Consider the following 25,535-nt stretch of genomic DNA (forward strand, 5'->3'; position numbering starts at 1 on the left):
ACGTTTATAGATACTGAAGCACTATATTCACAACCAAATTAATGACGGCTTCATAAAAACATGCCAGTAATTATCTCGGGGACCACCGTTTCCCTGGGTTAGAAACCCCAACCTCATTCTTGCAATTTTTACCAGAATTTTTCTAACAAAAACTGTCAATTGCATCAAATTCCGCTAAGAGCTGTAAGGTTATTGTGTGATAGAAAATACTGTTCGTGACAGAGGAAAAGCTAAAAGCAACAAGCATGCTGAGCGCTACAGAATTGATTTAAGTCTGTCCTCAAGATGAACAGGCTTTTTTATTTTTTTAAATCCTGTAAGCCAGACAGTCTTTTTAAAATAATGAACTCTTTTTCAAAGACATTAAGAGAAAGACTGTGTTCAGTGTAGGAGAATAAATATAAAACATTTCATATTTCAAACAATGACTGCATGTCTAATTTTTTCAATGACACCAAACTTTGTGTGTTGGGGCAGAACTCAACTACTAATATTAATACATTGGAATAAAAAAGTGAATCTAGTCTATTATTTTGTCAATACACATGTGCAACTTCTTTACTTTGTACACACAGAACAAAGAAAAGTATAATTATAAATTTATATAAAACACAAATATATTCAGTCAGCCCAATACAGAACAAGCCATGCGTATTACCCAATACAAAATGTTAGAGCATTTTAAGTTTATTTTAAGCAGAGGATTATTAAAAATTGTTTGAGAAGTACCAAATACACACGTACCAAGAGTCATAGTTTTTTCTGATACTTCTGTATTTATTATTATAAGTATAGGAAGTTATATCCTGATTAAAAAGTACTTAAACAATATTGTTTCTAAGTATGTGTTAAAACAAAACAACTTTACAAGGAAAAAATTAATTCCAAGTATGAAAGAGTAACAAATAGTTTGCTGTGAAAACCTCCTCTCAGGAAGGGAAAAAGCAAAGAATGAATCAGCACAAATACTTTTTCACATGTCCTATGAATTTTGGAGCTTAATTCATGATATTCCCTATTCTGCCCTTACAGGTGCCTTTAAAAAGGAAAGCACGATCAATTATCCATACCTGTTCTGAGGGAAAAAAGTGTCTGTGACTAATCTGTATACAAAGTAATTTCTTTCTGAGGGAATCAGCCAAAGGTAAAATAAACACGATAGTGACATAACCCTAACACGTAAAAAGGAAATAAAAGAGAAAAGCATTTTAACCTACGGCCAGAAACAGGGAAGACTATTTTCTAAGCATGTCACTAGCAAGTTATTGTTCACTGAAGACTAAAAGGTATCAGATCTTGTACTTACAGTCTATTAGTCTTGCGATCCAGCATCAGCATGGCAACTTGTGAAGTCCAAAGTGTTTCTTTATTCATTATGACAGCACAACAGAGATTTCAGTCACATTCCAAGGTTAATAAAATAAACAAACAACAATACAAATCAGTGTACTTACTGAAAGAAGGCTCCGATCATGAAAACAATAGGCACCACTTGCATGGGGCTTCTGTGTAGCTTCCTAAGAAAAGAAAAATACATTCTTACTGTAAATGAGAGATTCAGAAGAGATCATATTTGTGCCCTACACCCATGGAAGGCTGAAGGTAGGCTTTAAGATTCAAAGTGCTGTAACAAATATAAAATTGATAATGCATTATTTGGGCTTTCACAAGAAAGACTGCATACATTATTGGGTCATAATCGTTTTTATTGTAGTACAAAGCAGCAGCAAAATCTGCTTATTGAGTCACAAATACAACAAAGATTTTATTATTTATTTATTAATCAGTCAATGGACCGTAAAAATTTCCAGGTAGTTTGCCTAAGTCCTACGTTTGCATTATGAACTGACCTACTAAAATAGACATGCAATTACTCTTCCGTAGTTCAAAATTTTCCCCAGTACAGCTTTCCGTTTCAATAGGAACACACAACTGTGATTTACTTTTTCTGTATTTTTCAATTGAAAACTTGAAGCAATTTTGCAAAAGAAAAATGATCATAAAATACATAAAAAAGGGGGCCATCCAAAATATATTATACATGCATATAGCTGTGAATTAGAATAGGGTAACATTCTATTCCATGTCACTTTTTCTTACTGATGAGCAGCTGGTGACATCTAATATTTTACTGAATTATTCATTGAATTTTAGAAGTTACAGTAAGCTCAGCCATGTTTTTCATAACAGATTCTCCCTACCTGCATTTTTCATTTCCATGTGCAAATGGTACTCTCTAATACAAATACTCTTGAAAACAGAAACACTGTACATATTTTGAGTCTTCAAAAAAAATACACACCTAGGTCTATGTATCACCAAAACATTCCATAGATAAATTTAATATACTTTTTATCCACTTCAATACAATTCCAAACAGCAAATTTGTTGAATATTTTTTAACAAAATATGTTATTCCTTATATGTGATTTCATTTTAAACAAAGAATAAAAAATAAAAAATCAGTAAATCAAAAATCAGTAGTGGCTATATCTAATGCAGTTGAGGATAAATAACAAGAACCAGTACCAGAAAGGTACGTGTTCTGTAAGCACGTGAGGAATATTGCAACTACCGCACAAACTGATAAAAAAACCCAACAACTTCAGAATATGAAAAAGTGACAATCAGCAACAGAAAAAATACTTGCATTTTGGTCTCCTTTAGCAGGGACCATCATTAGGAGAGACTCTATCAAAGTAAGATCCAACTTCACAACTGAAGCTTCTAGCAGTAATTGCAACTATCTTACCGCCAAAAAAAACCATTAAAAAATTTCTGAGCTGAAGACACAAGTTTCTTTTTTTTTATGAAATAAAATGACCCATATACATGTAACAATAGTATAGAAAAGGCAGCTCACGTAAGAAGGCTGCATCTGCACATAAACTATATGTTAAAACTACTGCATCTTATCCTTTCTGAGTAGTAGATATCTCCAAGTACAACACAAGGTAAATTAATGGCATCGAGAGTTCCTTAAAAATCTCTAAGGAGAAGTATTTTTTAAATAATTAGGCTACATTTTCAAAAATTAGGATTTAGGACCATCCTGTAATGCCACAGTGAAACTTACTCATGGTCAACAAAACTGAACTGAATAATTGAAAATTAAGTGTCTTGGGTTTTCTCCATCGGTGTACTTGCGTTTCACAATTTGAAATCACTGTGATGTCTGAAATGCAAACTCTCACTTTTTAGACTTCATACTGATTAAAATGCTACCTCACTGAGGTTATAGTACATTAATTTTCCTTTTCTGAAAGACTTGTATCTGACCACTCAATCCTAGCAGACTTTCTGTTTAGCATGTTACCTATCATTAATTTTAGAAACATTATACTCCCAACTGCTACTGCTAGTATTCCTTATTTATCCTGCTATTGTACACTGTAGTGACTGATGGAACTCAGAATACACATAGAAATAAGATGTACAGAATTTTAAGAATGTATGCAACTCCAGGAAAAATTAAGAATACACTGTTGTATGTAATTTACAAAGTACTGCTGTATTAAATCAGAGCAAATGCATGAGAAACGGTAAAAATAGTTACCTCTAAAACAATTGACTTTAATACTTAACCAAAGAGTAAATACTCATTTTGCCTAACTTTACAGTACTGTATAACCCCTCTCTAATTTAGATATTTAATTTTTATTATAAATAATAATTCATTATTTTATTTAGATATTCTAATTTATATAGAAATATTAAAGTTTTATGCTCTACTGACTGCAGACATTCTTTAAAATATTTAGCAATCTGAATATGACAAGCAAAGAGAGGATTTCCTCAAAAGAAATGGTCTAAAAGCACCTGCCAAAACGAGAGTGGAACTCCGCCCACAGCCCTGTACTCCCTGCCACCATCGATGGCACTTTCTTACCATATTGTTGGACAAAAGCAAGAGTGGCACACTGACAAACTTTACAAAGGTTTGTCAAGATTTCTCTACAACCAGTCCGTATACTAGTTTGCCTGACGCAGTGTAGCCGCCCTACGTAACACAAGCCAGTTAAGGAAAGCTCCTTGTGCAGTGTACCCGGCGGCTCTCGCAAACCAGGCAGATGGTGGTGAAGCTCCCTTAGCTGTTACACAGGACACAACTGTATTTCCAGGTCTCCTGTAGACCACTTTGCAGAAACTGCATACATTATGAAGCTTACTTCATTTGTTATCTAGCTACTCACGTAATAGCGAAACAACAAGCAAGATTTTTCAGTCATATTCATATGATTATATGAAGCAATTTGCAGTAGAAGGAAATACAGCTGACAAATGTTAACAATTTTGTGGAAAAAACCCTACATTCTGATAAAATCCTATTTATAAGCCTCAAGATAACCTAGCTGACTATGATGGACTTTGATGTTATAGCTTATTATTCTTTGTACTGACACAAAATGGCATTAAGACTGTCCACAGCTAAAAACAGCCTTGTGGAGAAATGTAAGATACGCATTTTTAACACTAAATCTTCTTTTCCACAACTGACATATATCTTAGCAAAACAAGAAGTAAGCTTTTGTTTTGCATTCCTATCACACAGAAATAAATATACAATTAGCAACATTTTGCTCACATCTGGTATTACAACATTTGTATGTGACAGGCGTATACAAGAAAGACAACACCCTTCGTCAGGTCAACAGCAGAGCCACCATTCTGCAGCGCTCCACTCTTTCTTTTCTGAGAAAAGGAAAGTTTGAGAGTCAACTAGAAGAAGTCCTGCTAAGTACGTTTGTAAAAGTCTGGCAAAGAAGATGATGTTTTAAGACTCACTTAGAAATAGGCAAGTTGTGTTTTCAGGTGAAAATTTCAAGTGCGTAGACAAGTACTGAGACAACCCTGGACTCCTCTCCCCCAGGGCGGTCAGCTCAGGCAGCCCAAACAAGCAGAGGTCATTCGGCAGGGTCACTGAGAAAGACAGCCCCAGGCCATTCGGGCTTCATAAATAGTTACCATACCCGGGCATTCCAAGAGTGTCCCTGACATTGTATTATTTTTCCATAGAGGAAGCTCCCTTAAGCATTATATTAAATAAATAAATAAAACCCCAAAGCAGTAATAAAAATTACTACTAATACATATACACAATTAATAAGCCTGACTTAACACCTACTGCTTCACACCTTTATCAAAAGCCTACGTACAAACTGATCAAATCTGGTATTTTTTATTTTAATTCTGTTCTAAAAATGCAATTAAACAATGGTATCTGTTGCTGCAAGTTAAAAGTCATTCCCTTTAGATAACAGCCAAATACAACAAGCAGTGAGCTTTGCCATCATTAGACTTCTAACCATATTACTTCTATTTTGAGGCTTTTTTGTTTGGTCTCAGTTTAATTTCCTGTCAGCCTTACAAGAGATTTCTAATGTTTGGGCTGTAGGATATGCTCTGATTAAAAATAATCTTCCCAATTACTGCCTGGCATGAGTCTACTGCCACATGCACTCTGCCACTGGCTTCTGAATTTCTGTCAGCAGTAATTGTGTCTGTAGCTTCTAACTGTAAATGAAAACCCAGAGGGCATATTTGGGTTCCAGTTTCCTTTGCCTAGCCGTATCTTTTAATTTGCACTGTCTGTCAAAAGGAGATGTTCGTAGGCACTAAAAGGAAATCCTTAGAACATCAGGTTAAAAAAAGAGGAAAGGAGAAAAAAAGGAATGCAACTGGAATACGATAAACTATATTTTGTATTTATTCTAGCATACTCAATGTAGATAGAGAATCTTGCTGCACTGATTAGCCTTAGAAGAGGTAGACTGAAACCATTTACTGAGCACTTCTAGGTGCACTTTTTTACCATTAAATGTAATTGTAAGTCTTGAGCATCACCTTATTATGGCTCCTTTTTTGCAATGTGATCATTCTAATGAATATTTGATAGAACAAGGTTTCTTATCACAATGGAAAAAAAATAGGTATTTCTCAGGCTCTGGCCCCTGACCTGAACTATACCATGGAGTTACCCATCTCCAGCCCCGGGTGGACCTCAGACAGGGGTTGTAGGCAACCTGTCTCCTGGGTCGACCCCCCAGACCTATGTTGCATTTTCTCTCCACAGTCTGTCCTTTAGTCCTATTTCCTGTGAGGACTTTAGACCCACATTGTCACCTTGCCTCTGTCCTCTCTCTGTCCCAATGAATTGCTGCTCCTCATTTGACTCCCCAGATGGATCCTGGGCAAGGTGAACCATCTCGCTTGAGGCTGTCAATGGACAGACCCTCTTTCCAGTACCTGGCTCTGGCCCCCCATGTTTAGATCCAGTGGGGCTGCGCCCCATGGGGGAAGGCACGGACTGCATAGACCCAGCTCCTGGCTCTCTTTTCAGGAGCAGCCAGCTGACACCAGGCCTTAGGATGTCTACATTTGAAATCACGGTGCTTAAACCCGTCAGTCAATGCAATCGCAATCACCAGTCTCATGATAGATTTATGTTAAGATTCTCATTGATTCACTTTTCCTCTTACGAGTGCTGCTGCTAGGAGTCCTGTGATGGAAAGGTGGCCTGGTGCCACCAGGGAATGTTGTTTGTGTGACAAGAGCAGTATGGAAGCAAGGTGCCCTGGGTCAATTTTCTAAAGGACAAGAATATTAGGAAGAATGAAGCACTAAGCACACAGACTGTACTCTGTGAAGTAGATACAGAAGAAACTCAAGGAGCAGAAAAACATTTGATAAAATGTCAAGAGTGAAGCGTTGTGCAGAAGGGCAAGTACAACCAACTACACCAAAAGTACAGTCAAGAATGTGTATATGGGATATACAGTATTCACTGCAAAGAATACTATTCTGGAAATACTCACTATAAAATGAAGAATACTGTAAATAAAGTCCTGTGAAAATAATTTTATATGAGGTTTCAATGTTTGATCTGCCAAAATTAAGTAATTTTTTGTCTCAAAAGTAAAATGGCATCCAGCACAATTAGAATCCAAGGAGTACAGAGAGGGTATTTTTGCATGCAGGAATCATGGAAGTTTTCTTCATGACAGGAAGACAAATTACTGAGATTTGGTGAATGTGAGTAGGGATTTGTCCAAACGGCATTTGAAACTGAATAGCTGCTTTTGGCATAAGAACTTATTTGAAATATTAAGGCCAAATGTTAGTGCTCTGCATTATGTTTGTTGGCTGAAACTCTGTCCTGCATGCTTATATCTGTAAATGAGGGGACACAGTTGAAAGGTGGGAACAGAACTGATTTCAGCTCTGTCCTGGACCTTTGGCAAACGATTCTGTAGTACAACTTTCCTATCTTTAGGGCTATGCCCCTTAGCAAGTATTCAATGCAATGTGATGACAAGAGACCAGTAACAGGTAAGAACTTCAACATATTAACTGAAACATACACAGTTTCTCATCTGTGCAATGGCAACTGTAATGACCAGGACATTCATAACTGCCTTGTACAACAGAGGTAAAAATGCCATGGATCTGTTAAAATACCGATTATTTTAAAAATATTGTGCAAGCTGTGGAAAAAGTTCTTTGTGCCTCCTCTGAGCCCTACAGTACAGCAGCATTCCACAGGCTGCAATACAGAACGAGGCTGTGATATCCTCAAACTTATCTTTTCTTCTATTTCCATATCTCGTTTGAGATAAAAGCATCATCTGCAAGGTATATCCCCCTACCCTGAGATGATGACTGAAATTACCAGAACTTTCAAATAAATACCTACTGTCTTAAATATAAAGTAAGCCACCGAGTTCAAAAACGTTCCTTTGACTGAGGCCATACAGATGATTAAGTATTTTCAGCATAAGCTATGTAGTATTAAGTACAACAGTAAACGCATTATGAAACTGAAAGAAATATTGAGAAAGGACAAACAGAATCACAGTAAGGTAGGAAATCTGGATATTGACATGGCTGAGGTAGCAAATGGCATCAAAACCTCACTACCGACTTCTTCACTGAGTGTTTCATTTCAGATCCATTTTTCAAAAATACATAGCATTCTATTGCCCTTATCAAGATTAATGTCCCAACATCAGATGAAGACATCAACTGGACTGCAGGAGGAAAAGTAAGAGGGGGAAAAAAAAAAGCACTGTGATGTACTTCACTGATTATATTCCTAACAGTATTTTAGATTTCTGTTTTCTAATTCAGTACGTGCTCAATAAAGAAATAAACATTTAAACTGTTTTCTACAATATACTAAATAGTACTTATCGAACAACCTCAGCCTCTCACAAAATTATAAAAAAAGCCCAGGTTAATAATCAAAACATCTTACTGCCTAAATGGTGGTGATGCCAAGAATATGACTGGCGTTTTCTACAGATTGCACAGAACTCATGCTCAGTGGTGACTGCCTGTCCCCCACAGGCAATCCCCCTCTGCATGGGAATAAAATTCAATTCTCTTTCACACAAATTACTAATGAAATTCTCAAAGAAGAAATACAATTTTAGAGGGTTTAACCTGAAAAATTTGCAGTCTTTTCATGTAATTCCCCTCCTTTCCAAGCCCACATATGACAGAGATTCATTTCTAACTTAGTGGTTTTTAGTGATGTTTTTACTTCTTTATTTCAAATTAGGTTTAAAGAGTTCTGGAAAAAAAAAACCTAGTCAAATTAGATTTTTGCAGTGATGTAAGGCAATTTTGGTGCGTAGCAATTATTGTGATTGTGCGCTTGACTAAAGTCTTCACTGCTTTCAAGCTTTCAAGAGAAGTCAAACTGTCAGCACTTTGCCAGACTACCAAGCCTCTCCTCATATTAGAGTAGTACTACTGTAATTACAAACACCACTAATTGCTGTCAAAATATTTCTTGGTAATGATCAGCACAGGTTTTATCATGACCTAATATCATTTATCTCTATTGATTTCTTGGAACACCTCTTACTGTCATTTCATGCCACTACAAACAATGTTAAAATGTGTATCTTCACCTGCAATAACACTGATCAAACTGCCCAAAGTACAAAGACTGAGCAGTATCATTAGATGTATTACATTATTGCACATATCAGACTTCCAGAACTCACAGCTCAAAAAAGTAAAAAAAGAATCAGTAATACTGTCAGTGACATTCAAAGATCCTTTCAATGATTTTTTTTTTGTTTGTCTTGTTTTTTTTCTTTTAACCAGCCGTAGTCTGGACTGAGAATGGAGAGCGATGGGTGCAGTAAAAACAAAATTATGAGAATTATGTTTATGTGACTACCTAAAAGCACTCTTGATAACATAAGGCTGCTACACTAAAAATATAGCCACATGTTTATCTATTCCTGATTCATAAAAACTACCTCTGGTAGGAAAGAAGAACAAAAAATAAACTTCGGAAATTATTCAATATTAGTGAAAAAGGTTACATACACTGAAAAAGGAATAAAAACTTGTTTGTTTCTTTCAAAATATTTTCAAAAGCAGTTAAAAACAAACAAACCAACCCTCTATTTATATACTGACTGTTTTAAACAAACAAACAAACCCTCTATTTATATACTGACTGCTTTATTAGTGTAAGTTCTTGAACAGCTTTTTAAAGGTCCCTTTAAAAAAGGATCTTTCAAAACTTTGGCTGCAAAGACAGCTTGCTACAAATGTGTGAGCCTACTGCTCTGGGAAAATCAGCTCCCCAGTCAGTGCAGGAAAGTGGCGAAGTCCCAGGCACCCACTTTCTCTATTACTCTATAGTCATCATACCTACTACTGAACAAATAACCAGTTTAGAATTTTTCTTCAAAATTCTCTCTTTTCCTCACTCTTCTGCAATAGAGGCTGTTCTACCAAAGCTCTTGAGGAGGTAGAACAATTCCACGAACATCATTACGATCATTCATATGCCTAACCACAGTAATACACTCATATGCCCGCTAGACTCAAAGATCATTTATCATAAATTCAAGTGAACAAGGCATTCAAAAAAGATGCTGAAATAACCAGGTAATTTTAAAAAGGCTTAACTGTTATCAACTGCAACTGTAAAGAAGTCCTGCCAATTCCAGTGGTGAGCTTTTAGCACTGAATGCCCTGGTACTGACAAAGACTAAGAAGCAGGAACATTATACTTTCAGAATACGGTTTTTACATTTTGCATTTTTAAACTAATGGTTCTCTCATCTATCACAGGTCAAGAAATGAATCATGCCTGTATGAGCAATGCAGTTTTGAAAGAAATTTCAGATGAGAGAAAAGAATGGTAAATTTGCCCATTTTTTTCTATTTTTTTAACGAAAATTTTGACGTTGCTTAAGAGTTTTAGATGTTAATAAATACCATCTGAAATTAATGACCAGGACAAGGAAAAATAAAGTTGCCAAAAGGAAAAAAAAAAGCAGGTTATCCAATAGCTTTGTGATTTCTGACATGATTATTCTTACAGAAACAGCTCAACTCTAGGCTGCATCTATTACCACGATCAGGAAAACATAACACAGAGAGCAATACAGTAGCACGCAGTAGTTATGAGCTCTAACAGAAAAACTACAGTTAGAGGGTGCAGCACATTCCACTGACTGAAGCATGTTTCTTGAGGACAAAAAAAATCTTATTTGAGTAGACTCTCCACATCTTCTGATCCAAAGAAATTTTTATCAGCAGGGAAAATACAAGCATCCTTGGTCACACTGGACAGAGAGGGGGTGGGATGGGTTAGCTGACAGTTCCCAATCTTCAGGAAAACTGGCTTTTGTGGGGTTATCAGGTCTCGAAAGGGTCCAGCCTTCCCACCAGAAGTCACATAAACCATGCTGGCTGCCAGACAGTTCGTGGGACCCACCACAAGCCTGTTTCTATACAGAAGGCAAAAGTTATCTCTATCTTTGCACATGAGGTTATCTTTACCAATTTTATCACCACTATTCTTACTGTTCACAAAGAAATAAGATTTCAGTATGAAAAAGAAGCAAACCGCAAAATAATATAAATCTTCCATGTTTGTAGATTTACTCCTGCTAGGTATAATGACTACAACTGATTTTAAAAAAGAAGTTAGTGTTTATTTTACATCAGACAGGAGAACCCTGGGCTGGGTTTCTTTTCAAAATAATTACTTATTGTTGTTGTTTCCAGTTGAGTATAATTGACTACGACTGCAAAACGTAAAGCCATAGTACAGAGGAAGTCCATGCAGATCCCACACTCTAGTTCAAATGCTCACCTCTGGTTGGAAGAAAAGAAAGTAGGAAGCATAGCTGTGTTAAGGAAAAGCAGTAGATTTTCCCCAAGAGCAACACGCCCTACAAAACATTTCTGCCTATGTTCATCAAATTTTGATTTTTACAGGAGGAACAAGGACCAAAAAGCACAAGTATAAATGATGCAACCTATAGCCCAGGCACAGAGAATACATCTCTGCTAAAACAATTGTCCCAGATTTGCAATTTGTAAACAAAAAAAAAGGGTTTTTTTAGCTACAGTTCTTTCTAGGTGTGCTATATCCAAGTAGAAAAAGAACTGGATTTGTAAGCATCACACGTTTTCCTCCACATTTCTGAATGACCAGTTCCACACATCTTTTTCTTCATCCATAACCTTTTCCTAGCGTACTACGAAAACCACAAACTGCAGGTAATGGTACCTTCTCCATCACTCACAGCATCAGGAGCTTCACACCAGTAAGCTGACATATGTGAAATAAGACCACTTATCAATGAAGAGCGAGGTCAGAGGCTTCTAAGGTTGGAATAGGAACCTGCCGGCTGCTGCAAATCTCTCACCAGTGCATTTGAGCCTGACACTTAATATTCAAACGGAATGGCAAGCTATGTACTCAAGGATAAAGCTCAGTAATAATAAAGATTCACAGTCTGACGGGCTCAGCATACAAATCCTCATTGCAGAGCTCATTTTGAGTATTTTTTTAATTTAAAAAGGAATCAGTATTTTTTCTTTTTTAAAATAAACAACAGTACTTCCCATTTAGCGAGGGAAACAATGGAATGAGAAAATGAAATTTTATTCTATATTTAGATATTGGTAAAGAAGTACACGTATTTTATTACAATACAGGCACACTGTGTTTGCAGTCTTTGCCTTGCTATTCAGACATAGGAATACATCAAGTAAGGTATACATTTTGTTTTCACAGGGCCAAACCCTTTGAGCCAGAAATCCACTACTTCAAACCATTTAAGAATTTGCCCAAATTTCAGATAATTTATGGCATGTATTTAGCATGTCAGCTCTGAAAGCTAAAATCACTGGAAATAATCTAAAACCTTGATACATATTCCTCAAACATTGTATCTAACCAGTGGTCTAACTAGTCCAATATGAGGTCACCAAGAAACGGCAATTGCTAGTATCTTTTCATAAACTCCAGACTATTTTAATTTTCTGCCCATCATATAGAACAAGCTTCTAGGTGGTATTTGCACTTTACTTTTTTATCTCTCAGTCTTACTCATCTTTTATTTTATCCAACATTTCTTAATCACAGTAAAATATTCATTGTTTATTTTACAGTGACACTGTAAAGTCATGGCCCATTTATTTTTTCTTTCAATGTTGATTTTACATTACAACAACCTGGCAACTTCTTCTCTTTTCTTTTTTTTTTTAATGTGAATGTTTATGTATGTAGGGGGCGGTTTAAAATTAAATAAATTATAATTAAATGCCTAATAGTTTTTACACTGAAAAACTCCACTTAGAAGCTTTTGCTTATTTTGTATTTTGCTTTGAACATCTACATTTCTATTACTAAATCTACCCCTTTCTTTTAAAATCACATTGCATCCAGCTTAACTACATCTCACTAAATCACCTTGTTAGTCATACCATTTCATTGCCTTTCATATTTAAATTACTCCATTTCTTTTCCTACTCCCCATATTACCTTTGAAAATGACAAGTCTCACTTTGTGCAATGATTCTTTATACTGCAACCTCGCATGACTCCCATTACTAACACTTTATCATTTTCCCTGTATATTTGCAAGTTTTCCAGCAGAACTGCCTTCCAAAACAATTCCAGATTTACACATTTAATCCCATCTCTTTGCTTCATTTACATTCCGTATGCACCAAGACAGGCAGCACTGCAAGAAGTCAAATTATATTTGTTGCATCATAAAATAAGGGACAGACGCTTGAGCTCCAATCCTGCAATAAGCAATCTGCAGCCCACGTGCTGCTATACCTGCCCTGAACCGTACAGGGATTCAGTGGGAAGTCTGACTCCATCCACCTGCCCGCATGGTTCAGGATCAGAGGTTTTGTTGGACACAAAATGCAAATGAGCGCGGCACAGTGGAAGTTGATTTATACAAAATGTAGTTACAATGAAAATGTAACCATTTTCAATATTAGGAGGAGGGAATAAGGATGCAGCCTGAATCTCAGAATCTGTGATACAAATATGATTATTACAGCATAAACTACTGTCCATTCTTACTCTCTCATTGGCCAAAGCTGTATTTCTCAGGAATTTCACTCAAAATCAGCATTCACTTCTCAAAATAAATACATAAATAAAGCAATAGCTTCTTTACTCCCATAAAAAATAAATTCTCCTTTTCACAGATTTCTTGACTGACCCTTAAAAAAAGATCATCTCCAATGCCAAGCACCAGATCAGTATCTTTCTTTAGTTAGAGCAGATATAAAAGTGCTGTAACACGAGCTCAAATTGAGGATGAAGTTGTTAAAACAATTCTAAAAATGCATACTTCTCAAAATTGCCCTCCACGCTGCTTCAGAACAAGAGTACCTTATCTGAACAATCCCTATTGCCAAAATTATTGCTGGTTTAATGCACTGTTCAGTATTAGTAACTTTTAGAAGACAGAATCTTCTCGAAACTCATTAATACTCCTGAAAAGCTGCTCTGCTGTTCTTTGGCTTCTGGACCTAAGAGCAATTAACCCAACAGTGCTGGGAACGTGCCCTTGCTCCAGCTACTGACCCTCTCCTACGGGAATGGGGAGAAAGAACAGAAGCCCACGCTGACAGCCATGCAAGTGAAAAGATCAGGAGCTGCTGTTTACTGTGTAACTGTCACAACTTCCAGCTGAGTTACCAAGCGCCCTACAGAATCTGCCAACTATAATGGTTAAATTATTATCTCTAATTTACAACTCATCAAAAATTACGCTACCAAGAAGTGATTCAAAATAGTTGTCACATTTGCTAATCACAGCCTGCATCACCTGATCTTCTGTGGAATAAGCAAACTCTGACTAGATGCAGTGTAATATGTCTTCATCTTTTATAGGGGTTAAGAGAAATTGTTAGAAGGACTATGAGATAATTGCTTGCTTAAATGGAATTTTACCAAGCCAGATTAAAAATGGCTCACCATCCTGTTAGTGAAACCAATCACCTTGAAAGCATCAGACACTGGTTGCTGTTGGATAATGATTTGCCTAAAGGAATCATGACAACATTTATGTTTATCCTTTTTTTTAATCTTACCTTGTAAAACATTTTGGAAATTCTTTTGAATTTTTTTTTTTTTAATTTTAAAACAGGATAAACATCTAGACTACTAAACCAAAACATAACTATTTTCTTTTTTCAAAACTATAGCACAATAGTCTGTAGCTTGAAAAATGTGTGCAGGAAGGAATGATTCAAATCTCATATCCACAACTTTTAGAGAATTGACAAAATGTCTTTGTGCTGTCTTTGTCCTGTTTGAATGTCAAAGCTTTTCTGGGTATCACTTAGATCTACCCATCATAATTCAGATACTTGTGAATAATTCACGATGTTATACTTTAACTTCTATCAGCAATTCCCTTGAAGAGAAGCAGCAAGTAAGCATTTATTATAAGCTATAGCATGAATCCATATAATTAATAATTTGATGTACTTTACCTGTCTTACTGTTTCCTCTTGTTATATTAAGTTGGTATAAAATAAATAACACACTCAGACAACTTGTTGTTCTACTTTTCAAAGATGCTTCAATTTATATAATTACTTTATTTGATTTATCGTTGCATCTTTATTCAAGTTACATATTCTGTTAATGTGCTATCAATGTAATTAGCTGTTTCTTTGTAGGAAACATTTTTTAATCAAGCTGGCTTTTTTATTGCAAAAGGAATGCACTGCTTGTACTTCCTGGGAACCAAAATATCCTTTTAATGGTATGACATCAATGTGCTTCATCTTTGCACATTTTCCTTGGCACACTGAAGCAAAACGGAGATGATGTGCTATTATTCAAGCATAGGAAAAATAGTAGCACTCCACTAACAAGTGTCAGAGGTGAATAAAGGCCTATGAAATGATAGGAAAACAACTAAAATATGCCCTCATTTTTCAAATAAGAGTTCAGAAGGCCTGTGCCCAAGTGATTGTCAGTTATATATGAGGATTACACAATTTTGAAATGAAAATAAGCAGTACTGAAGAAAAATTGATCTCAGATTCTTATTTGCTAACAGTGAAGAGTTAAAAATCCCTACTTCTTCATGAAGTGAATGTGCCTATTTGGTTAGAAACATGAAGAATCAACACGTTAGCCTGTATTCTTCAAATAAACTTCATTTCTGCTGATTACAGGATAGTGGACTGATGTCATCTAAAAGAGTTTTGCACGTTTGCTCTCCAGACTCATGAAGATAACACTTAGGGTAAACAGGGTTGGAGACCTAAGAAGAAAATATAAATCAAGTTTCTGAAAACTGAAAGAAAATTAACTTGTTTATACTGCCTTCCCTCAATCATTTTCAATCATGAAGGGTATTGATTTTGACTATTAATTAGAGCGGCATCTGTTTCTCACACACTGGCAGGCTACCAGTGAACATTAGCAGCATTAGCTGTTGGTACAGGTGTGGAAAGACTGAAAACTCATTTCTGAACTACTCCCCTACCATACCGATACAGGAGCAACAATTTACACAGAATTAGCTGTCTCAAATATAACTTCACTAAGAACATATTAAGTGAGGATTTTCAATATATCGAAGCATTCTGGAAATACTTTCAAAACTTAAATTCATTTGGCAGAACAGATAAGCAATGCTTTAAGATCATAAATGCTGTACATGAGGCAAAACCTCAAACCCAAGAAACGTAATGCAAGTTTTAAAAGGTACTATCACATTTTTTCCATCAGTCAACTGGCTTTAGGAAAGCATGCATTTACTACATTGTCTAAGAGAAAACTACTATCCCTATATTTAAAAAACTGTTGTTTTTCTAAAGTTTAGAACACACGATAATAAATTGTACTGTGTTGCTATCCTTGAATGTTTTCTTCCATAAAGTAAAACTGGTAAGACTGTTTACAAATCAAGACTACTGTTCAATACCAATATCAAAATATTTTCTCCATTAAATTTAAAAAAAAAAACATATTAAAAATCATTTTGATATGCAAACTATGCAAGTAATTCAGACCTATTTGGAAAGAAAACCATTACTCAACACTGACAGATAAAACAGTAACTTCTGTTACAGTGTATATTATGTATTTGTAAGTAAGAGTGGTAACTTTGAATTATATTTTCTTGTATCTCCATTTTATTTTACAATTTTTCCTTTGTATAAGAAATGTGAAAGAAAACACATTATCAGGACCTGGTTTGCACTTATCAAAAGATACCTGTATGGACTTCTGCTGAGCACTCGGAGAGTAACTCCTATGGTCCCAGTGTGTCCGGAGTTACAGGAGAGAAGACTGGAAGCAACCAAACTGAAACTTGGAAAATTTCAATCCAGGACATCATCATCAGCTTATTCTGAAATGCTCCATTTTTCAAACAATACAGGAATTTTAAAAATCTAGCTAGGTAGGAGACATTTCTAAGTCTCATAGCAAAGTACTTTGCCGTGTTAGCATATACATTATATTAGTAGTTAGTATAATTACACACTCACTGCAAGGGAGAAATACTCCTAATATCACATTTCTTGGGGATTTTCTGCAATGGCTGATGACTTTGACTGATAGCTTGAACACAGAAGCAAAATGCCCACCGAACTAGAGTGTTTATGAATTCTTGCACAATTCCGAATGCTTTTTGTGACTTCCAATATATTTATGAAACTGCTATTTATACGTATTTTACCTTTAATGTTACAGTATTGTTTCAAAGCCTTGGGGTTTCTCACTATGTGTATCAGTTCTTCTCTAGTGTCACACAAGAAAGCTCTATTCATGGCTATAATGGGAATAAAGCATACATTTCCTTACCAATATGCCAAATACCAGATTGTTAACAATATAATCTCAATACAATTCTCCACTGCCTGAAACCCATTCAAGTACCTCAATATATCAAGTTTTAAACATTTATAATACCTATAAACACTCTGAGAGTCTAATGAAGCTAATTCTACTAAGAGTGCACCAAGAGAAAGGTGTTGTGAAAATCAATTTTCTTTCACCTCAGATGATTTATATTTCTTCCTGAACAAATTAATTTCACACTAAGAAACTGGTTAACAAAACTTCAGAGCAGCCCTATATTACGAAGTTTTGTTCTTAATCCAGGAAGAGATAACATGAAAATAGTAGTAAAATAGCAGTTTGAGATTATTCTTCAATTTGTAAAGGCTTGTCTGCCTCATTTCACACCTTTTTCTTACTGAGTTTTATTTCTGAACCTCTGAAAATTAATTAAAAAACCACAATACAGGTTTGCATTCCAGAAATAAGGATATTGTTTAAAATATTAACAATAAAATATAAAAATAAAAATAAATTAAGCATGTAGGGAAGCATAAATTAAGGGAACTAAACAAGTTTGGAGCATTGGCCCCCAAACTGAGGATTAAGTTATGTGCTTATTTCTAAACATATCTGCAATACTAATATTAGTATTACTGAATAATAAAATCAAGAGGATTGCTGATGTACTTCATACAAAGCATATAATTAGATATTTTGCTGCGGCACAGCTGGAATATTTAGGATTTTTCTCCTGTCTTATCTGCAAAACTGTTGCCACTATAGCAGCAATTGCATTTCGCATCCTTTATGACCACAATAAATTCCTCTACGTAGTATGGCTCCTCCTCCTCCTTTTGCCCATCCCAAGAACTGCCAATACATTTTTCTGGGTAATGACGAAGAACACAGAGATAAAAACTGAATTTCAAAACAAAGTCACTTTTCTATTCGTAGACTGAAATAAGTATGCTGACAAGTAATATATATTAAAACCTCCGTGTACCTTTACTTCCAGGTCTTCTCAAGTGTGCTGAATACAACTGCGTTTTCTTACAGCAAATGATTCCAGATTCTCTTTTTTCTTAGATAACCAAAACTTCAGCACAGGACATACAAATCACTAACTTAAAAACTAAAGCAAATGTGATGCAACATTCTTACAGAGCTGCACAAAAACAGTGGCTCAAGCTGACAAAAAAAGGAAATATTCTGAAAACTAAGATCAGGCGAGCTTTATTTATTATTATATCTCTGTTGACTGCATTTATGACAGAAAGTAAGAATACTACAGAAGTGTATGCAACTGTTCTCCCACCTCACTTTCACATCATCACGTGGCTTCCAAGGTATTAACCAAATGTAAAAATGTTCATAAATAGATGCATAGCAAAAATAGCATCCAAGAATATCATGCAAAATGTGTGTAATAAGTATCTACAACACAATTTGAATAATTTCAGAAATATTAATGCATCTCTGGAGTATCTGTTTAAATATTAATAACGTTTTTAAAAGTCATTTTAGTTTTTCAAAAATACACATGTATTGTAATTGGGCTAAGAATTTTTAGCCTGCACTGAGATCTAATATGCTTGCTACTGATAGAAAAACATATGAATGCCACCACTTCTATTTTTCTGAGATTAAAAATGTGACTTGAAGCTTCAGTTTTACATTTTCTGATGTTGCTTAAAGCTGAAAAAAATAATGTGGTTTGTGACCCCTATGCCAATTCACCAGAACAATTACTACTACCAGAAGTAGTAAACAGATCCGTAACGGTAACTTAAACATATAGTAATGCAACATAGTAATTGAAAGTTGGTTTTAACCTATTGAAAATTGTATGATGTAAACTGGCAGATCACATTATTCCTTTTGCATATGGAACAAGATCAGTTGTGATGGAGTAATTAGTTGTCCTAGCTTACTGCAACTGTCCATGCTTTAAAAATCCCTCCAATTCCAGAAATGCAATTATTTGAGAACCTTGGTTTCAACTTGTATTTTAATGATTCTTAGTTTAGTTTGAATGAAAAATAAGCTGAGTCTATTCAGTTCTGAAGGTTTTGTTTGTTCAGAAGTCTTTCTGACAAGCCTTTTTCCTTGTTCCTTAGTCTCCAGCACTCAGTGGGTACCAGTAGAATGAGCTTCTCCTAAATAAACTGGGAGAGATTTAGGGATATCAAAGATTTGGTGGCTGAGAGCAAGTATTGGCATTTTGCAGTCTCATGGAATACGGTTGTCGATACGGCAAAAGTCCAGACTTCAGTCAGATGGGGGAACCTTCTGCTTCAGTGTCAGTCTGAGAACAAAAGTCAGTAACCACTTCCCATAGTACAACTTGGTTTAATATTTCTCAACTTTGAAATGGCTTTCTAAACAATATGCTCCTCAAGAACCTTCCATAAACCATTTGTAACTCCCTGCTGGCTTCCAACATCAGTAGAACACGCTATGGACCCAATCACAGACTGTATTGGAAACTGTTTCACACCTTTTAAATACATCTTTATCAACCTTCCAAGTAAGGTCACAAGTAATGTTGGCAAACTGTAGTACATCACACTCCCTCTGCTTCCAAGTGTTGTCTTCAGTATACAAATCACTGCTCACCATATCTGATAATTTCTCTACTTGATAATCAGGATTTCAATTTTTCTTTCATTCTAGTACTACTACTTTTGCCAATCTTTTTTCCTTCCAGGCATACCTACAAAACTTCCGTATCAGAATTAAGTTAATTTCCTAATCATAGTGTGTTTTTGCTGAGATGTCAGCAAATTTGCAAACGAAAATGAAAGTCTCAAAATAGTCAAGCCAGATGGTCTGATCGGGAAGGCATCTCTAAAGAACGCAGAATTCAACAGAAGCTCTTTGCCAACCAAACAGAATAAGATATTCTACTGCTGTTTGTTGATCTAAGGTCTATGACACACTGCAGCTGTCACAATGAAGGGCAGACGGAAAAGGCAGTCTAATGACTATAAAAATGCATTAAACCATGCAAGTTTTATAAAGTATTCACTTGGCATCTGTCTTCTGTAACATGCCTCTGTGTAACACAAGGTATTTCTCTCCCTCTTCACTCTTTAGAGAGATACGAAGTTTAATGTACTGACTGGTACTTAACAGTCGGATTTTGTCAGCTTTTGTGCTGAATGGCATCTTCCTTCTCCCATTGACTTTCACAGCACTATTCACAGTGGAAATTATTGCCTTGTTTTTAGTGAAGGTGACAGATCCAAGTACTACCTCAGAGCACTGAACTCGGGAACTACCTGCTGTCAGGCAAATCACCTTGATGCCACATAAATCCTCACTACTGTCACAAGGGGCACTTCTACTTTCTGCCTGCCGCTACTACTTACATACACCCCCCCGCCCTGGGGCTGGAAAGGATTATTGGCAGGTTGGGTCTTTTGCTGGGGAAGGGCAGAAGGGGTGTACTTTCACAGTTCCCTGACCCATTTCTCAAGGGAGGCTCTAGGAACGAGCTGCACAGGCTGGGGTGGTTTCAGCACCAGTCCAAACATCAGATGTCAGAGTAAAGCTATCAGGCAACCCCTGGCCTCCTCAGCAAAAGAGAACAAGCAGAAGTAAACAATGACTATATATTAACCTCTGCAACACTGGGTAATTTTATAACCATTACCCAGGTGCATTGCTGTATATTCAGATGTGCTGCTGAGTGGATGCTCCCTGTTACAGAAGAAACTGGATCAGCACCAAAATCAGTGGATTTCCAATTCTAAATGAGAATGGATGGAGCACAGGGAAGAACGGCAAGTGTTTGCTATTTGATTTCTACTACTGAATAGGACATGACTTACTGTGGGATTGCCGCTGATTTAACTTAGGTTTTGTACAAAAGGACAAGTTTCTTCCTTCATATATCACTTTTCATTTGTGTTGACAACTACCCTCCACACATAGCTCTGCTCTTCTACAGGTAAAGCCCTATAAAAAGATGCGGCGGCTAGTTTTAACTGGCTGCTGCTACAGTGAATCAGGCAAAAACATATCCAGAACATTGAAAATCAAATTACCAAGGTACCGTCTTGTAAAAATTATTTGATTCTCAAAAAGATCTTTTCCCTTAGACCAACAAGAGATTTTAACACGTTATTAAAACAGGCAAGATCATAACATCTAACTCAAATTGCACTGAATCAAGTTCATCTGAGTGTAATTTCACTGTTAATGGGAGCTATACAAGGAACTAATTTGGTTCAGCATACCATGTTATTCAGCACAGAACTGAATAATTTGTGCCTGAGAAGTTCGATAGCATTAACAAAATTCCAAAACAACTGCTGATGGAAAAACTCTGTTTTCACTACTCTGCTATTTAAAAAGACACTCAGGTCAGATGTTCAAGATCTGAATCAGGCAGGCAATTAATGAAAGCCATGAGCTGAAAAAGCCTTTCCATGAGCAGAAGAAATTAAGCATGTGAGAGGAGCAGGCTGGAACAGCTCCACACAAAATTCACCGCCATGCTGTAGTGAGAAGAAAAGCCACTTTCCATTTAGAAACAGCACAATACGCATACACCAGTTTCCGCAAGACACTGAATGCAAGGCATGATAAGACACTATTTTAAAGAAAAAGTTCTGAATCATTTTGTTTATGTATAAACCATGCGAGAGCACACAGCAGTATTTTAGACCTCATCATCATTGGGAAAAAATTCTAGGAAACACAGTTGCATTCTTCATTCAAATGTGAGGAACTGAAATAAAACAGCATTGTCACTAAAGAGAAACAGATTTTAAAATGGGCTGAAACATTTGAGTTTCAAATCTAGCAGCAAGCTCCTCTCAGGGAAATATTTAAAGATCAACTCCAGAATAGTTTCAGTGCTAAATTACCCTGCTCCTTCCTTTCTCTTCATCAGCTTCAAATTTTATTTATTCTACTTTCTTTTCCCTGACATATTAATATATTACTGAAAATACAGTTTCAACTATTTTAGGAAAAGAACTGGGTTTTTTAAGTAACTTCATCTTATACAAGAAATAATTTTAAAATAATGTTACAGCTCAAGTAAATTTACAGATCCTGCAACCAACATAAAAGTACATACTTTCCATTTTATTTTTAGTTGTGTATATAACTAATTTCACAGATTTGGCTGAACCAAACACTACCCACTCTGAAGAAGTTCCTTATCAGTAACAGCTGCAGAGATGAAAATCTGTAAACAACGTTAAGTGAGAATAAAGGAAGTATATTACGAACAGATGATTTGGATTGTAAATTCAACTAGAAGAACCCTTTTAACTCTAAAAAGGGAGGCCAAAAAATTATCACCATCATAACTATACTACGCACACACGCATGTAATCTGGGCACAATTTACATGGATTGCTACTGTAACAACTGATGTGTTTATTTCAATCTTGGGGGAAAAAATAACTAAAAAAAAAAGAAAATCTATGTCCATGCACCTTTTAAAATAAGTTGTCTGTAAAAAATGTGAAGAATAAAAAGGAAAAATAAATAAATACAGTCATTTACAAGGTAAGATTATTCCATTTAAATTACCCATATAACACAAAAATACATACAGTAACACATTTATACTGTTTTCTATCAAAACTTCTGTTACAGAAACAGAGACTGATATCATGACGTAGGTCAGGAGAGACCCCCGGAGGTCTCTGGCCCAAGGCGCTGCTCACAGCCGGCGCCGGCAGAGCAGGTCGCTCAGGCCTGTGCCCAGGTCAGTTTGGACTAGCTCCAAGGACGGGATGCCAAGCCCCTCTGAGCCCCTCTTTTGACCACGCTAATGGTAAAATACACCTACAGAATGAAGCATGTTCTATCCTAAGGACATGACTTCTCACCTCGCCAAAAATTTCAGATAATCTTGATTGGGTTTATTACTCTGAATCTGTTCAGTGCTCAATCACGAATAGAAGAATATATGAAACGGACCTAAAAATGTGAAATATTTAAGATAACCTAAAGTAGGAAAATATCCCAGGATTAAGTAAGCAAACTGTGTATAGCTTTGGCATCAAGAGCATACAAAGAATTTGCAGATTATTTAAATTACATTATGTAGCAAATCCAATTATAAACAGGAAGATTTTTGCAAGTAATTCAAATATTCTGTTCCCAATCCTACCTGACTTTCAATGAGTTCTGAAGACGGTTATTTTACCAATTCATCACTGTGCTTGTTTAATGCCTAATCAGCATAATAAATGGTGTGGTATTTCTAAATTACGAAGTACTATTTTTTGCTGTGAGAAATGAAAAGCTAAATTTAGCTTATCTTCATCTAAGAATTATTCAGGATATTAATATAGTTTGCCAGTGGACTAAATTAGAAATCCCTCTGAGCACTCTCAGTGTTCCAAACCTGATGCAGGTTTGGGGTTTTTGTTTTGTTTTGGGTTTTGTTCATCCATTGGCTTACTCCAGTGAGGATCCTTATAGAAGCTGTAGTTAGTGCTTTGAAACACTGTTACTTGACAATTTGCCATCCTGTGTTGGCCTGTGATATCCCTAGACGACTGTGGACCCGCGGTCTTAGAACTGAAAGGAGACACAGAAGCCTTCCATCGAGTTAAGTGAGTGGTTGAAATATGGCTCACTGAGTCTGCTGTGGTGGCGCAGGACACCTCCAGTAACTGCAAGAAGGCGAGCTGCCATACACCGCAGCACACCTTATGCCTGCCCCAGGAGCTTGTGAGTCATCTCAAGTAAAAGTCAGGACTTTGAATTGCATATGGGGATGCAAACCAGAAGTAACTCATTGTTATTACCTTCTAGTGAATACCTACGATATAAAAATTACCAGCTCTGTATCTCTTATACACTTGATCACTCGCTGAGAACAAGAGAAATAAAAGCACACTTCTGTTACAAAAAGGTATTTCATAAGGAAAAAAGGACATCATCCTATTCCCAACACCTCTGTTACAGAATCCCCTCGAAATCTGAATGATAGTCCAAAGGCATTTTGAACTCCAAACAATAAAAATACCAAGCAATACTTGAAAAGTCCTAGTCACTATACAATAACTAATCCAAAAATTAAAATACAAACAAGCTACTTGAATTTGAGGAGAAAGAACAGGAGAGGAAACAAAGACATCATCAGTCGTGACATCCTAACACTAAACTACAACACAGGTACTAACATAAAATAGACATTCTGACTACAGTTTATGCTTCCTACTATGGAAATATAACCCAGCCTATACAGCAACATTCTAAATTTGAACTGCTCATGCTAGGGAAGTTACTAAAAACTAATCGACAGTATCTAACTTAAAATTTTTATCAGCTTTGAGAAACTCTTCTCTCAAAGACACTTCAAAAGTAAAACTGTATTTGTAGTGAAGGATAAAGGACAGGCCAAACAAGTTTCTTGAATTAAAATTTTAAAGCTAACAAAGCAGCTGACTGCCTTAATTTCTGCCATGGATAGGTGTCATTTCAGAACCCATCTTAGGTTTTTTTCTCTCAGAAATAACACCTTTATCTCCTGCAGAATTACATTTTTAGATGAAATTGTCAATAGCTGCTAGTCTACGAACATTATGAAATATATTTTGCTCACAGCCCTGTAACTCAGACAATGATTTTTGCTGTGTTCTTAGATGGGTGTCAATATGGAATAGCTTTCTTCCTGTTAGTGCAGCGTGCTATGGGACCTGATCAGGGTAGAGAATCTGACCTACAGATTTTTTTTCTCAGTATACAGAAATTGAAAAATACATTCCATAAGACGACAGTATAAAATGTAAGATTCACAAACAGAAAACTGCCCACAGCCGGCAGACATGAATATATGGGATTTAATCTACATGGGAAATTTAGGCACTGACAAAACTGATCAAATCAATATTAATAGCTGAACTACGCATCTTAAGTTCTAAATCATTTCACTACCAATAATGTCACAAATGCCAAAATCTAAACATCTTCCAAAAAGCATGTAGCCAGCTAATTACTGCTAGAAGACATTTTGGCAGATAGAACTAGACAGCATGTTATAACTTGGTAAGTCTTTGAAATAGGTAATAGAAATAAATTCCTAAGGTTTCATATCCTAATAGGTAATCCATTGTGCAGTGAAACAAAGTGAAAAATCTGGCATATAAGTAGTCCGAATGAGGTATTAATTCCATCTCTATAAAAAAAATAAAACATGACATAAGTAAATAGTTGAGCTGAGCTGAGCAGGCCACCAGGGTGTCACGTCTAGGAAATACAAATCCACTGCACAAGCCAGCATCCTAAAACAAGAAGTATCATGCTAGGTTATAGAGAGAAAATTTAAGAAAAGATCCATATAAGTGTATGAAATTACTAAATAAAGACATCTGGAAAATACCTAGTAAAACTGATTTTGTCAAGGGAGAAGGAGTAGGTCTATCCACAGCAGAATCAGAGTGTCAAGATACTATACACC

The 25,535-nt window shown here is 36.0% G+C and overlaps 1 protein-coding gene across 1 annotated transcript in view; it reads right to left on the reverse strand.

The window, feature by feature from the left end:
- The window catches only part of RBFOX1 (RNA binding fox-1 homolog 1), a 1,305,306-nt gene that overhangs the window by 759,207 nt on the left and 520,564 nt on the right, over positions 1–25,535 (reverse strand). The window contains exon 4 of the mRNA XM_059826338.1: positions 1,455–1,517. Within this exon, the coding sequence (XP_059682321.1) occupies positions 1,455–1,517 (63 nt within the window). The remainder of the gene's footprint in view (positions 1–1,454; positions 1,518–25,535) is intronic.

The sequence above is a fragment of the Gavia stellata genome, chromosome 18, assembly GCF_030936135.1.
Source record: "Gavia stellata isolate bGavSte3 chromosome 18, bGavSte3.hap2, whole genome shotgun sequence".
Lineage (NCBI taxonomy): Eukaryota > Metazoa > Chordata > Aves > Gaviiformes > Gaviidae > Gavia > Gavia stellata.